Consider the following 17,497-nt stretch of genomic DNA (forward strand, 5'->3'; position numbering starts at 1 on the left):
CAAGACATAAGTCTAGTATGTAATACATCTATTCTAGATGAACCTATTTATTTGATTATCGAAACTCCTAATTTGTTTACCAAAATTGTTAAATACTGAAAATGTTTCCAATATGCAACTTATAATAAAGTCAACTAATACACAAAAAATTTTTTAATTTAATAATAAAAAATATTTTAAAAGGATTCCCAACTGCTGAGACAAATTGTGTTCATATTAAAGAAAACGTTTAAAAAAAAACCTTTAGGCTTAATTTTTTTGACTGTAACTCAATATAAATGTATGTCAATAAAACTAAAACTGCTGTTTTATTCTAAGCTAACTGCAATCTACAGACTTGATAATGTAATAATAATGCTTAACTTATATACTGAAACCACGGTTTCAGTTTATGACTTCATAGTGTAATTACTTTTTTTTTAAATATCGAAGTATTTTTTATTCGACAATTAGAAAATCTTATTGATGTGTATAATTTTTTACTAAATTCCGAAAATTATTTGTAATACTATTAAAAATAAAAGAATATATTTGGTTTCTAGATTTTTTAGATAAACTTGTTTTTAACAATTGTTAGAAAAAAAATTTTTTAATATTTAAAAAAGTTATTGAAATTCCAATTTTATAATTTATAAATTATATTATTTTTTTAGTCAAACTTCTTTTAAGTTCAAAAAAAAAAAAAATTGTTTTATAAAAAGTGTAATGATCAACACTTTTTTTAAATCTGAGAATATCATTTTTAGTAAAAAGTGTTTAACAGTAAAATGTTTACATAAATTTTATAATATAATGGGTTTCCTTGAATGATTCTTAAACAAAAGAATGTAATTTGCAGACAGATTTGTTTTGGCTTGAGTAAATAATCCATTTAAATTTTATGGAGAAAAAGTAAAAGTTGAAACATGTGATATTAATAGTTTTAATTGCATCAGTTTTTAAATATTTAAAAAATATTTCAAACCACATTAGTATATATACATAATATAAGACAAACAAAAAAGTATTTAATTTGAATCCAGACTGTCATGATTTATGTATGTAAAACATGGATAAAAGAGACTAGAAGGGAACAGGAGCCTAAGAAGTTGTTAGAAAAAAACCCCTTAAAAACAAAATTACAGAAAGTTAAAACAATGTGCAACTAACAGCCTAATAAGCTAACCAGCAGCATTAGCATCAAGCTTTAAAAACTACATTTCATGCTGATACTTTTAAAAATGATAAAAACAATTAAGTTGAAAAAAATAAAGCATTTCGATAGAATAGGAATATGTCTAAACATTAAAATGCAAACAGTTTTACTTTTAAAATTTTATGTGTTTACTGTAAATGTGTTTAACGTGATAAAATGACGTTCAATATTTTAAACATCAATATAAAATTTATATTTAGGAATAGTTAAAGTTCTTAATGACATCAAAAAGTTGTAATAATAAGTGAGCAAAGCCAAAAAGCCTATAAATGTAATTCAATTAGCAAAAGAGTATGCCAAGCATGCAGTAAAAATACTTGTTGAGAATGTTTAGTATGTTTTAACTGTTACAACAAACAGATGACTATATTGCAGATTTTTGACCGTTGCCTTGCATATGTTCTTATTATTTCTTTATTCTAGATGGAAAAGTGAAAAAATCTGACTTTTAAATGATCTGTAATAATAATGTTTAACTTAATATCACTCACTTGTGGATTTTGACATGGTGTTAACAACACCAATTTAAAAATGTTTAAATTATATTTTCTCATCAGCAGGGCTTGAAATATTGCAAAAAAATCTAATTGCATTAACTTTTTTGTTTGAAATCCCCATCCTCCCTGCCGCCACTTTGCGGTACAAAATTGCATCTTTTGTACATTAGTTTGTAATTGCTATTTTTTAAACATAATTGTTGTGATTTTAATGTGCGTCAATAATTAGCTTTGCTAATTATTGACAAACAAAAGTCACACGTATATTTTTATTATTATAACCTTTTGTATAACAATCATTAATTGTTGACAAGAATCACAAGTTGTATTTTTAAATGCTACATATATAGCGAACAATTTTTTTTGTAAAGAGGTCGAGGTTGTTGATAAGTAATAAAAACATTAAAAACAAAACGGCTTTTAAATGCGTTGAACAATAATATCTCTCATATTTAAATAATATTTCATAATGATCTCATTTGGTGGGGTTTAAAATAGTTTCTATTTGTGTTTTAATTTACAGCTAAAGTTATAATTGCTGCTGTTTTAATGTAATGCTAAATAGTTAATAACTATTAGAATATTACTTCTTGTAATTATTTTTACTTAACATGATACTTAAAAAGTAAAAGAAAAAACACAAATATTTATAAAATACAAAATTCAAACTACTTTAAACAGTTATAAAAAACTATTTAAAACCCCGTTCATACTGATAATAAAATACATATTATTTTTAAAGGGTTTTAAACTGTTATTGTAAAAAGTTATACAAAACAACAATGAAACAATACTTGTTTTGTCAATTTAAAAAGCTTGGGTTAATATAAAATTTATAACATTAAAAACATAAAACACGTTTAAAATAAAACGAAGTTAATAAAACTATTCTAATTAATAAAATTTCTAAACTTTGTTGGAGTTAAAATTCTAAGCAAGTCCCAGGCTGGTTACAGAAGTGAGATCAGATTCAAGATCAGCTGCATATTCTTAGTGATCGAAAGACTTTTTTCAAGGCAGGAGTGTATAAAGTTGAGTTGTCAGTAAATGGAGCCACTTTAGAAGTAATATTGTCAGAAAGATCATTAATGTAGGTAAAAAACAATACAGGACCAAGGAGAGATCCATGAGATACCCCAGATGTTACTAGAAATAAAGGAGTGTTGGCCTACAAAGATAACTTTAATATTGTGGTTAAAAAGAAATTATTTGATTATCTCAAAATTTATCCCAGATACACTATATAAAGCAAGCTTATGGAGAAAACCAGAATACTAAACTTTATCGAAAGTTTTTGATATATCAAGATCAAATAAGGTTTCCAATCGGTTTTAACCAATAACAGAAAACCGCAGTTTTTGGTAAAAACCAATATAAATGAAAACCGTCGGTTTTCAAAAACAGTTTTGGCTGTTTTTTTGTATAATATCTTTTAAATGTTTATTTATTATAGAAAGGTATAAAAAAATCAAATTTGTAAGTAATTAAATTTTTATTTTATTATCTAGATTGTATTTTGCTGGAAAGCTTAACATGTCTTTTCATTTTCATAACTACTCAAGTATTCCAAAAAAAAAAGCCCAAATATTGTATAAAACACGCAAATATATTCAAATATAAAGTATTCGAATACTCAAATAGAATGACCTATTCTTTATATTGAAGATTTTTATTCTTTTAAAAAACATACAGATATTTTTAGTGTTTATTTTGGTTTAACAAAATATTAATGTATAGGTATGTACTAAAAATAATTTATGATAATGCTTCTATCAATTATTTAATTTTTTGAAAATATATTTGAGGAAAATACATTTTAAAAATACATCTTCCAGATAAATCATGACATCAGTTTGAAAAATTGCTGCCCGGCGTAAAATTCTAAATTCAGGAGATGTTGAAGGCATCTGTAATAAATCCGGTTCTGTTATTACATGCTCCGGTGGATCCACGACTACTTTGCAGAATCATATTTTGCGTCATGGAATTGCTATTAATAGCCCATCGACTAGAGAATCAAGCAGCAGCTCAAACTCACCACCAGAAAAAAAAAAAAAAATCATGATCTATTTACAAAAAACAAACTTTAAAGAAATAGTAGCTGATCTAGCCACAGACGGTGCTTTGATTAATATGCTAACTAACAACAAATTTATTTCCTCATTGATTCAACAAAGAGGAAATCATTCTCCTAAAAGTCCGAAAACTGTGATGAATTTAATCCATTATGATTTTTCTGATAAAAAGGTAGTGAAGCTCTTACAGTTAATGGACATCGTTGATAAGTTTTGCTCATCTTGGTGTATGGGACATGTTATACAAGAAAAAATAAGACACAAACATACCAGTTCCAAAGGAAACGGACAGTGATTCAGAAGAGGATGAACATGGAATTTACAATGATAATTTTAGTTTTGAATCTGTAAATAATAAGATTAATGTTGACTTCCCTTAAATTTTGATGAATGCACGAAAAGTAGTGAAATTCAAAAAAAATGTCATCAGTTTGTTATCAAATTTTTCAGAAGATAGTTACTGTAGAATTTGGTAAAGAAATCAAACTGCATCTTAATGTTTGTTAAAATTCACTTTTTTCAATGACTGCGCGTTTGTTAAAAACTAATAAATGTTTATTCCAGACATTTACTGAATTAAATAATGTAATCAGCAAGCTAGATTTTGAGTCATTAACTTCATTACATACCGTTTAACTTCATTACATACCATTAGAGCTAGCAAAACTAGCAGTGAATTCCTTAGCAGAGAAGATGCAACATTATCGACAGCAGATACTGTTCTTGAATTCACGCTTGCAAAACTATTTGCTATGAATACAGAAATCGCATCTTTATTGCATTTAAATTTAAAAAAGTGCGTCGATGAAAGAATTAACGGAAATGTTATGCAGTTGTTACGGTACCTAAAAGATCCTTCAGTTGTGGCATTAAAAAATACTTTAAATTTTGCTGGAAAATATGCGTTTAGGCTTTTTGGATTTACTTCTAATGATAAGGAACCACTACCAGCCAGGGCTGTCCCAAGGGGGGTGTCTAGCCCCCCCTACAAATTTTATTAGTCGGCAAATTGGACACTGGAGTCAGCAAAATGGATCTATAATTGGCAGACGAGGACTTTTTTTTTACGTAAGTTATTTGGCAAAAAAATTTTTTTTGGCTTTAATCGGCAAAAAAAAGATACCTAACCTCCCCCCCCCCATTAAAATCTATTTGGGACGGCCCTGCTTCTAGCTGAAGCATTAAGTACAACGTACAACATAGGAAAGTTCACCTGATTCTCTTAAGGATGAATTAAACGCACTTCTCAATAAAGATAGCATCACACTAAATCTACTGATCAATTCAAATGGCTTAGGCAAGAGTTTTTGTTGTACCGAAGTACGGGCAAAAGAACAGAAAATCTTGAAAAAATGCGATATTTTCTATAACGCCCATCTCAATAGATGTCGAACACGTTTTTTCAAGCTGCACTTGTTTCTGCACAAAAATCAGATCACGATTATCTGATGATTCATTGAAATCTTTAGTCTTCTTAAAATTTTTTTAACAATAAAAATAAGTTATTGAAAGTTTTATTTCGAAATATAAACATAATGTTAATACACTTTGTTTAAATAGCTTTTTTAATAAATAATGCAAGATAAACTTACATAAGTTTTTGTATTTAACAAGAAAAACCAAAAACCACGGTTAACCACAGTTTTTTTTAAAATTAAAACCGAAACCGTGTTTTTTTATAAATGCGGCGTTTTGGAAACCCTAAGATCAAAAACCCTTGGATTGCATTGCCCCCATCTAATGCATGATAGAATCTTCCAGTTACAGTAGTTAGCAAGCCAGCAATATAAACAGAACATCAAAATCTGTATTGATTGTTAGAGAGTAAATTATTAGACTCAAGATGTGATGTTAAATATTTGTTGATTAAAGACTCAAATACCTTGCTAATAGTAAAGAAAAGACTGATTGTCTTTTCTTTATTATTAGCAAGATATTTGGTACTTTTCTTCATCTTGTGGAAAAAAAGACAATTTTAATAATGCATCCACATGAGGAATTTTTTCTCTTTTTTTATAGCTGATATCGTAGTCAAATGCCATTATTTGTAAGACTTATCTTAAAATTCTAACAGATGTCAGTTTAGGAAGTTCTTTATTACCATCAAATATAAACTCTAATGTTCTGTGATCTGGTATCAACTTAAACTTCCTACCCAACAAAAAATGCCTAGCTCTGTGAGTAGACAATACAACAGTCAAGGGTTCTCTCTTTATATTAGAATATCTAGACTCAGCATCTGATAAAGATCGCAGTATGAAGTAGGATATGAATCTGAGCATACCTTTTGGCTAACACCTATTTTGTAATCCACACATATGCATAAACCTCCATCTGTTTTTCTAACAACCACAAGTGGTAAAGCTCATTTGCTTCCACCAGGAGGAACCTTTGCTGTATCATTTCATTAAGTTGGTTTTATGTTAATAGGAAGAGCCAGAGATTCAAAAAAAGCTGGTTGCATGCCATTTTTAACAGTATATTTGCTTTGCAACTAATTAAACATTGATGAACAATAGGTTCTATACTATTAACTTAGTTTGTTGCAATAATATTTAATACATTCATGTCAATTAAATTGTTGCAGACTGTGCTATGATTCTTTGCACTGTCTGCAACAATAATTTGTATAATATTCATTTTAGATTCATTTTTCAAAGTTGCCTCAAATTCACCAAAATTAAAGACTTAAACAATTGTTTCAGTCAGAGATAACATTTTTGTAATTTAGGTTTTAGTTATAACATTAGTTCCAAAAATTTTAGTTAAAAAATGATTGTGACCTGATTTCCGGTTAAAACTTGCATTTTTAAATTCTAATCATTTATTTTTACAGGGTTATTCATTTTCATATGCGTGTTTATTCATTCTTATATGCGCATTTATTCATTCTTATATGCGCATTTATTCATTCTTATATGTGCGTTTATAGGTGAATCAACCACCCATAAAATCTCTAATATAATTTTATATAAACTTTTATATAAGCTTTTATGTTTTTATATAGATTTATTTAAAATATAAACTAGGTTGTTGCCACTGCTATTTATTTAAAAATAAATAGCACTGGATTTATGATTTATGTAACTGCGCATATGGTTGTAAAATAGAATTAAGTTAAACTCTGTAGTACCCATATTATTTTTAAGTTTCCTAATTACCCCATCCGCATTTTGAAGCCTTTCTCCCAGTTTGTAAGTATGCTTTAAAGAAGAAGAAAAAATTTGTTTATTGGATTAAGCTGTGGCGTGTATGCTGGCAGATACTTAATAGCTATGCCATGAGAGGCTAGTGTTTGTCTAACAGAAAGACTCCAGTGGAATTTACAGTTGTCCATAACAAACACCAACGCTTCCACATCTGCATTCCTAATCGTTGATGCCAACAGTGTAGTAATTAAAGTACAAAATGAATCTGCATTCCAGTTTTTACTTCATAAGGCAGGACTCTCATTGTTGAAACAGCACAAATCAAGCTAACATTCTTGCCACAATTACATTTTTTTCAAAACAAATTTGGTCTTAAGTATTTTTAACCTGGTAAATGAGGTTAAAAATGCTTAAGACGACAACTTTTTACATTTAAAGATGGTTAATTCAATTTAGTATTAGATCTTTGTTTAATTTTATTATTATATTTATTGATTGATTAAATTATTATTTATCTAAATATTCATTTATCTAGATTTAAATTTAATTATTTAAATTATCATTAATACTCAAATATTTACCCTATGGATGGAAGAGAAAATAGCTGTGCAAATCATAAAACAAGGAAAAATGTTAGAAAATAGCACATTAAAATGCTTAAGCATTTAGTTAAAAGAAATGAATCTACAACAAGCATTTCCACTTCTCTTAATTTATCTATGCACATTTTAAAATCTTATTGTTAAGTTTAACCGAGGGGAATTCAACGACATGACTGCATTCAAGTCATTTTCTGATAAAAAATGAGGTAAAAGACCTAAAAACGCTCAAATAAAAAATATTATTGAACTATGCATACAAGAAAACGATCTTTGTACGCAAGAAGCAATAAAAGGAAATCTTTTTGCAGCAAGCTTCAGTATGTCTCAGGTTACTATTTCAAGAAAACTCAAACGCTTAGATTTATCAAGAAAGTGTGTTGTGCATGTGCCAGTAGAACAAAACACAACACCAGTTATTGATACACACTACGCATTTCAAGCAAAGTTAAAGGAATTTCAAATGAAAAACATTTATTTGGATGAAACTGGATTTAATTTGCACACTAACAGCACATATGGTTATTTGCTAAGAGGTGCGCTAGCAATTTTACAGTTGTCTGCAAATTGTGACAAGAGTGTTAGTTTGATTTGTGCTGTTTCAACAATGGGAGTGCTGCCTTATGAAATAAAAACTGGAGGCTGGAATGCAGATTCATTTTGTACTTTCATTACTACAATGAAAGTACAAAATGAATGCTTAAGCAAACAATAGCCTCTCATAGCATAGCTATTAAGTATATGCCAGCATACACGCCACAGCTTAATCCAATAGAAGAATTTTTCTTCTTCTTTAAAGCATACTTACAAACAGGGAGAAAGGGCTTGAAATACGGTTGGGGTAATCAGGAAACCTAAAGATTATGGATACTACAGAGCTTAATTTAATTCCATTTTACAATCATATGCATAAATAGCTAGCTGGCCAGCGCTGGCTCGGCAACCATTTTTAAATAAATAGCAGTGGCAACAACCTAATTTATATTTTGAATAAATCTATATAAACACATAAAAGCCTATTTATTGTCTATGTAAATTATATTAGAGATTTTATGGGTGGTTGACTCGCCTATAAACGCGCATATAATAATGAATAAACACGCATATAAGAATGAATAAACACGCATATAAGAATGAATAAATGCACATATAAGAATGAATAAATGCGCATATAAGATTGAATAAATGGGCATATAAGATTGAATAAATGCGCATACAAGAATGAATAAACACACATATAAAAATGAATAGACGCGCATATAAAAATGAATAACCCTGTAAATAGATCTCTGAGTTTGTATCATACATGTAATTCAAATATACACTAGCATTGTCTTTCTCTATTTCCTCTACTTTTCTTTCATACATTTTGCTTTGCATACATTTTTAAAGTGGTTTAACTTTCCAAATTTTTTTCAACTTTTTCCAAATACTGGGCATTTAGTTTCATTTTATTTATTTTCATTGATACAACTAACTGAAAGGAGGTCTACATTTTTTTCAATGTTGCTTTGTATACTAAAAGAAGATATTTGTTCAGGTTGCCTGACAAAATCAACACATGCTGCTAATTTAGGCGACTCTCCACTCTGTAGCATTTCTAGAGCTTTAATTCTATAATCAGAATATTGGAGCCCATTAATCAATATCATAAGAATTAAATCATCTTCCACACTTTGGCTATCTTTTCCTAATTTTTCGAAATTGCAAATCGTTAAGCTTCAAGTAATCTTTGTGCCCATTCATTCCTTTGATATTATAATACTAAAAATCAAACTCTTTTAGTAGTGATTAGTCATTTTTGAGATCTCAAATGGGACATAACAACAGTTTTAATACCATTGAACATCATATTTTCTAATTCTTCTACATACATCATAAATTAAATCCTTTTTAGTGCCTCTCTCTCTCTCTCTCTCTCTCTCTCTCTCTCTCTCTCTCTATATATATATATATATATATATATATATATATTTTCAATGCCTGCTTTTGCCAGAAATAAATCTGCTGTCTCATAGCTACTTTTTATCTCATCTTTTAATTTCTTTAATCGTGTGGAAGCTGAAAAGCATCTAATTCATGCTTCTGCATTGTCTGGATCATCTTAAGTCAAACTGGATCCTACTTGTAGCGCCATTAGTATATCCTTAATGAAACACTACTAATAGAAAAATAACAACATATACCATCTTTTATATGAAAGCCATCTTTTATGTGGATTATATACAATTGCCACACACACACACACACACACACACACACACACACACACATATATATATATATATATATATATATATATATATATATATATATATATATATATATATACATATATATACACAAAACACTGTTACTGTTTGTCTGCAAATAACAAAGTCTTACGGCTTCACAGTATTGTTAATAGTTCAGCTCTATTTATTTTTGTCTACTTTTTGAAATGCACTGACTGCTTATTTTTATCACTATATTAATGATTAGTTTCAAGAAATAACAATATCATTTACAAATTATGTTATTTCAATTATTATTGTGTTAATTCAATCTATTGTTTTAACTTTATATATATATATATATATATATATATATATATATATATATATATATATATATATATATATATATATATATATATATATATATATATATATATATGTATATATATATATATATATATATATATATATATATATATATATATATGTATATATATATATATATATATATATATATATATATGTATATATATATATATATATATATATATATATATATATATATATAGACACACACACACACACACACACACACACACACACACACACACACACACACACACACACAACACACACACACACACACACACACACACACACACACACACACACACACACACACATATATATATATATATATATATATAATCCCTAACTTATTGTCAGAAAGTTTTTCCATATTTTGTTGACAAAAAGTAAAAATTAAATTGCAAGATCGGAATTTTTTTATTACTTGATTGACTGCCTGCCCCTTTAGCCGATGTAGCAGCACTCCCTTGCGAGTCAGGCTATAAGATAGTCGATGTAGCAACACTCCGTTGCAAGTCAGACTATTTGTCAGTTGATGTAGCAGCACTCTGTTGCGTGTCAGGCTATAAGATACAGTGGTGTACACTGGATTTTGAAATGTTTGAGCTTTGACACTTACAGGCATTGTGCAAACTCCAAACTTTTGTATGTTTATTCTTATATCAAAAAAGAATGTTTTGCAAAGAATTAGGGTGATTGGAGCTTGGGAACAAAAAAACCCTAATTTTTGGGCTTACCCAGCCCTTAACGTGGGAGCAACGAGTTTATAAAATAATTTCTTTACTTTTTTCATCTAAATTCATATTCATCAACAGATTTCAAATTTCATGTAATAATTTCTTTTTTTTCAAAAACTATGACCATAAAAAGTTTTAACCCCCTCAACTTGAGGGGGCTGTAAACATTTTTTTTTTTTAACATCTTTGCTTCCAACAAGGCTGCAAGCAGCCACTAATTAAAGTTGGAAGTTACTGAAAGAGAAAACATGAAGATTGTAGAGCAAGATAACGATTGATGGGCGACTTAAAAGATTGCAAATTATATGAATCAGGAAAGCAAGATGAAGGAAGCGAATTCCAAAGAGCTGATGTTCGAGGAAAAAAACTAGACGAATAAGCATTTTTGGAGCACTTAGGAACAGTCACAGAAAAAGGATGACACTTGATTGAATGACGAGTAACACGAGAATGAATTATAGTAGAAGGCACAAGAGACACTAGCTCTTTAGAGCAGTGCCCATTATAGTATTTGTAGAAAAGAGAAAGAGAAACAACATTACGACAATGTGATAATGGTTGGAGGTCGACTGCAAGAGCAGGTCCAACAATGTTTACAATGCATTTTTGTACCTTGTCTAAAAGAGAAAGGGCATCATTAGAAGATCTGCCCCAGATATGGCAACAGTATTCCATACAAGGCCAGATTTGAGATTTATAGAGATAGAGAATAGAATCCAAGGTAAGAAAGTGACGAACTCGATAAAGCGATGCAACCTTAGCAGATGCTAATTTTGCAACTGATTTGATATATGGTTTCCATATATTTCTTATCACGACAAGAATAAATGGTAGTATCATCAGCAAACAATGCCACCTTAGATGTGAGAATAACTGGAAGATCATTAATGTAAATTAAAAAGTGTATAGGACCAAGGATAGAACCTTGAGGAAACTCAGAAGTTACAGAATAAGAAGAAGAGTGTTGTCCATCGAGGACAACTTTTATGCTACAATTGGAAAGGAAGGATTCAATGATCTTAAAGATGTTGTCGGATACACCATAAGAAGAAAGCTTATGGAGAAGACCAGCATGCCAACTTTATCAAAAGCTTTTGAAATATCAAGAATGATGGCCTTAACTTCTCCACCTTTATCTAATGCATGATAAAACCTGTCAGTTATTACTGTTATCAAATCAGCTGTAGAACGAGAAGATCGAAATCCATATTGATGGTCAGAAAGTAAGTTATTAGATTCAAGATAAGAAATTAAGTGTTTGTTAATTAAATATTCAAAAACCTTGCTTATGATAGGAAGAAGACTTATGGGACGGTAGTTAGACGAATCTGATCGCTCTCCAGAATTTTTGGAGATAGGGATAACAGATGCCGCTTTCCAGCAGGCTGGAAAGCAAGACTCTGATAAGCTCTTGTTGAATAGTTTTGAGAGTATAGATGACAGCTCCGGAGAATACTTCTGCAAGACAATAACAGGTATGTTGTCTGGGCCACAAGCTGTAGAAAAGTCTAGGCAGGTAATCACTTTAGATACAGATGCTGGAGTGATATGAATGTCAAGCAATGGATCAACCTGTTTGTTGGCAATATCAGGTAGAACGCAACTAGTGGAATCAAGAGATAATATTGATGAAAAGTTTTTAGCAAACAATTCGGCTTTGTCTTTAGGTGAGGTGACAAAGTCTGAACCATACAAGAGAAGTGGAATTATAGATGTGCCCTTATTATTGATATTATTAAAGATTCTCCAGAAGTCACGAGAGCCTAATTTTTGAGATGAGATACGAGATTTCATGAACTGAGAATAGCGGGTTTTGGCGTTAGACAAAACCTTTTTACAATTGTTTCTAGCAGTAATAAACAGACGTCTTTTTTCTGGAGAATTGTTTTGCTGATAAATATGGAAGTAACGGTTTCGATTGGCAATCGCAGCAGCACAGTGTGAAGAAAATCATGGAGGAGAGTGAGGCTTGACCTGGAATCGTCGAGAGGGAATAAAAGATTCCATGCCAGCCTGAATCCACGAAGTTATGTAAGAAGCACATTTGTCGACAGGAAGACAAAAGATTTCTACCCAAGGGCCATCACGAAGAAAATCACGGAAAGAATCCCAGTCAGCTTTACTGTAGTTGTAAGAGGTTCGATAATAGGGGGATTCAGGTGATGAAGAAGAATGAGATATTAGTTTTAGAGAGATCAAACTGTGATCAGAAGCACCTAAGGGTGAATGTGGAGAAACTGAGCACTGACTAGGATCAGTTGTCAAAAAAAGTGCAGTTGTCTGGAAAGCGAGTTGGAAAGTTGACTATTTGAGTTAGGGATTGAGAAAGGCAAAAGTCGTGGGCTTTAATGCCTGCTGAATCACTGACACTAGAGCCAAGCCATTCAGAGTGGTGAGCATTAAAGTCACCGACAACAACTATATTAGCTGATGGATAAAGAGAGAGGGCTTGGTCAATATGATCAGAAATAATGTCAAAAAGAGTGCAGTCTTGAGATGAAGGAGAGCGATATAGAACAAAGAGAAAGGCAATAGAGTGAAGTGGTACTAAACGAAAGCACATGAAAGAATAGTCTGTGGATTCAAACCTAGTTTCACGACAAATGGGTGATTTCTTACGAATGTAAATGCCGAGGCCAAGCATGTGACTATTGGAGTCTTTACGAGTTAGAGGAAGATAACCATCAACACTAAGATCACAAGATGAGATATTGCAGGGCCATAAAAACTGATCACAAGATGAAACATTGCAGGGCCATAAAAACTGAACACAAAGAGATTATTGCATGAAACCTGAAATTTGTTGATGAATATGAACTTAGATAAAAATACTAAAGAAATCATTTTATAAACTTGTTGCTCCCACGTTAAGGGCTGGGTGGGCCCAAAAATTAGGGTTTTTTTGTTCCCAAGCTCCAATCACCCCAATTCTGTGCAAAACATTCTTTTTTGATATAAGCATAAACATACAAAATTTTGGAGTTTGCACAATGCCTGTAAGTGTCAAAACTCAAACATCTAAAAATCCAGTGTACACCACTGAGATTTGTCCATGAGTCCATGAAGCAACACACCGTGCATGATTTACAGTAAAAATAAAAAAAAATAGAAAGATTTTATTAAAAAAAATAAATAAAAACATTTTATTCAAAAAATAAAAACATTGTTTATATTATTAAAAACATTCAGAATGTTTTAAAAACATTCTGGTCAATTAAATTTGTGCTTTTGCGGTTTTTTTAAAAAACAAATAATTTGTAATTAAATTAATGGTTTAAACTTTCTGACAACACGCAAATGTTGGACGAAAGTCAAAAGTAATTAAAAGTGACATATTTGTTGGCATAAGAATCATTTTTTTCCTTCCATACTCCCAAATGCAACAATCTCTCTCTCTCTCTCTCTCTCTCTCTCTCTCTCTCTCTCTCTCTCTCTCTCTCTCTCTCTCTCTCTCTCTCTCTCTCTCTCTCTCTCTCTCTCTCTCTCTCTCTCTCTCTCTCTCTCTATATATATATATATATATATATATATATATATATATATATATATATATATATATATATATATATACATAACGGATAATGTGGAAGTTATCGGACAAATCTGAATTTAATTATTTAAAAAAAATATTTTAATTTTAAAAACAACATTGCAAGTTTTAAAGGTTATTTTCCAGAACGGAATGACATTTCTGGTTTTTTAAGCATTTTTCAAAAATGGTGGTTTCAAATTTACAACAACAATATAGTCCAAATAAACTAGGTATTGCAACTATTTTTGATGATGATAAATCAAATTTTTTTAAGCAACTAACTGATTGGACTGAAATCTCAATTTCTTACTTTATCAAAACAAATATCATCTCCTCTTATTACTCTAAAAAGTGATCCTATAGAGTGTCTTTGTATTAACTGAAGCTATATAGTATATATGTTACTGTCACCTGCAGTACCAGGAATTAACTAAATGCTAATGTTTATAATATAGTTTAATATTGCAACTCAAAGTTTCATGTTACCACAATATTCAGATAGTAAAAATTTAGGTAGCAAAATGAGATTTTTTTTAGCAAAATAAGACTGTTTTTATATTAGAGATGATTCATTTAGAATTTAATATGTTTTTACATGCACCTGGTTTTTATTTTTGTAAAATAAGTAAAATTTATTTAAATTTAATTCAGATGTACATACATGGACTGACAAATAGATATTGGTACAATTAAATGCACATATATCAACTGACAAATATGGATTGGCTTAAATAAAAGTACATAATTTGGTACAGGATTATGGTTAGGGTCAGAGATCAATCAAAGACTGATGCGTTTTCTTAAAACAGTTTTGCTTTTTAGTGTCAATAGCCCAGGCTTTTTAAAGTTAACTCGAAAAATAATTTAATCATAAACGAGCATATCATTTAAATAATTTCGCTAATATTGTTTCTATAAAAATCACAACACATTCGAAAACCTGTAAAACTTTAATTTAAAAATAATTTAGAATAAATAATTATAAAGAATAGAACACCTGAGTTATTAATTCTTTTTTTGACTTTAATATGCGTTGCTTCTCCAGAAAGATTTTGGCCCAAACCTTTTCCTTCACTCCATCCCATTTTAGTAAGCATTGTATAACCAAATTTTGTTTTGTCTAAAAAAGTTAAACTAGTTTGAAGTAACTAAATTAATATAAATATGAAAAAACACAATATTATAGTTTATTAAAGTTAGATATTAAATAAGAAATATGAAGAAAAATAAAGTGTAGTAGTAAAAGTCTTTAACTTAAAATTTACAGTATAAACTTATAATACCTTATTTTCTATATTAAAATTTTATACCGACAAATAACGGTACTAATAGGCAATAAACCAATATTGTACATACCGTTTGCCCATCTTGTATTTCTAGGATCATCGCTCCATTTTTGTTTTGATTTCACTTCAGCCAACATGCTCATTTTGAAATGAAGAAACAAAAATTCAGACAAATAAAAATACGCCGTGAATCAGTGTATACCAGATCACACCGGACCACAGTGTACCATAATAGACCCATCAAAGTCTGAAAAATCATTTTAGTATATTTTGCGGATCACAACTATTGACCTCTATAATAACTTATTAATATGTTATTTTATATTAATAATTATTAATAATATATTATTAAAAATAGTTATTATAGAGATCAGTGGTCATAACGTAAAATCGCCAAAATTCGGTCACTTCAGCTTTAAACAATCATATTTTGCTACAAATAAACTTTTTTTATTTTTTTATTCTGTAAAAAAAATTTAATATTAAAGATAAAAACTAACATTCAATATTTTGTTTCAACTGAGAACAGCAGGTTTGACCAAGTTTTCCATAAATTCAGTCACTATATGAAACATTTTTTCCGTTCCATAAATTCAGTCACTATATGAAACATTTTTTCCATAAATTCAGTCACTATATGAAACGCAATACTACAAACTTAACTTTCCAGTAACACATCGCATTATTACAAATTTAACACCCAAATAACACATTTCAATAACATAACGCCATATCACGAATTTAACATCAAAAATTATGAAAACTAGTTATTTCTAATGTTTTTTTGCTGTTATTACTTTTGTTTAAGGTGCACCACAGAGCACCGCAGAAGAGCATTTAAATAGGAAGTTTATGTCTCCTTCCTTACTGATTGCAGAAACTTGCTCAAAGCTCTTTTCGAAACCTGGTTCTCTTGCTTCTTAAGGAAGCGCTCAAACCACAGCTATAAATTGTTATTTTATAATGAAATTATAAAACAAAGTTGTTTAATTCAATTTTCAAAAAGAGTTTTTTAAACTGACTTCGAAATTTTTATAAAAAAAAGTTTATTAAAAAGCGAAAATTGTTTTTAGCAAAGAAATTTATTTAGAATGCTCTTAAATATACTAACGCTAAATTTTATTATTACTTGCAGATTTCTCTTTTTTAAAGTTTTAATAATATGAATGATTTTGAGTTTTTTATATGCAGACGAATTGTTTTAGTGGGGTGCAATTAAAGGGCCAGGGTAACAATATCAGTTTTTGCCTGGTCTTATAACATCTATAAATATATGAGGTATAACAACATCTGTCCAACAACATCTATAAATATATGAGGTATAACAACATCTGTCCAACAAAAGTAAATACAATGAAGTATAGCAATATCCAAACACATCTGAAACTTCATTAGTGTCTAATAACACCTGTGCAAAAATTAAATGAATATTACAGATTTAGTTCCATCTTTTTAATTATCTAAGTATAACAACATATGCGCAACTACATCTGGAGATTTTACAGACGTAGTTACATCTTTTTAACTATACTATGAATAACTACAAGTGTAATAACATCTGTGCAACTACATATGGATTCTACAGATGTAGTTATATCTTTTTAATTATCAAAGTGTAATAACATCTGTGCAACTACATATGGATTCTACAGATGTAGTTATATCTTTTCAATTATCAAAGTGTAATAACATCTGTGCAACTAGATCTGTAGATTATTAAGATGAATTTACATCTTTTCAATTATCAAACAAAACAGTATCCGTAAACAGTTAATTGATAGATTATAACTATATCAAATGGATAGATCATAACTTGAATTTAAATTAAAATTTAATTTGAGT

At 29.5% G+C, this 17,497-nt stretch overlaps 1 protein-coding gene across 1 annotated transcript in view; it reads right to left on the minus strand.

Annotated features, from left to right (window-relative positions):
* The window catches only part of LOC136080645 (PIN2/TERF1-interacting telomerase inhibitor 1-like), a 46,677-nt gene extending 30,794 nt beyond the window's left edge, over window positions 1-15,883 (minus strand). Inside the window, exons 1-2 of the mRNA XM_065797571.1 lie at window positions 15,726-15,883; window positions 15,367-15,489 (exon numbers count right to left, since the gene is read on the minus strand). Coding sequence (XP_065653643.1) covers window positions 15,367-15,489; window positions 15,726-15,798 — 196 coding nt within the window. The 5' untranslated portion in view covers window positions 15,799-15,883. The remainder of the gene's footprint in view (window positions 1-15,366; window positions 15,490-15,725) is intronic.
* Window positions 15,884-17,497: the final 1,614 nt, after the last annotated feature.

The sequence above is a fragment of the Hydra vulgaris genome, chromosome 05 (assembly GCF_038396675.1).
Source record: "Hydra vulgaris chromosome 05, alternate assembly HydraT2T_AEP".
Taxonomy (NCBI): Eukaryota; Metazoa; Cnidaria; class Hydrozoa; order Anthoathecata; family Hydridae; genus Hydra; species Hydra vulgaris.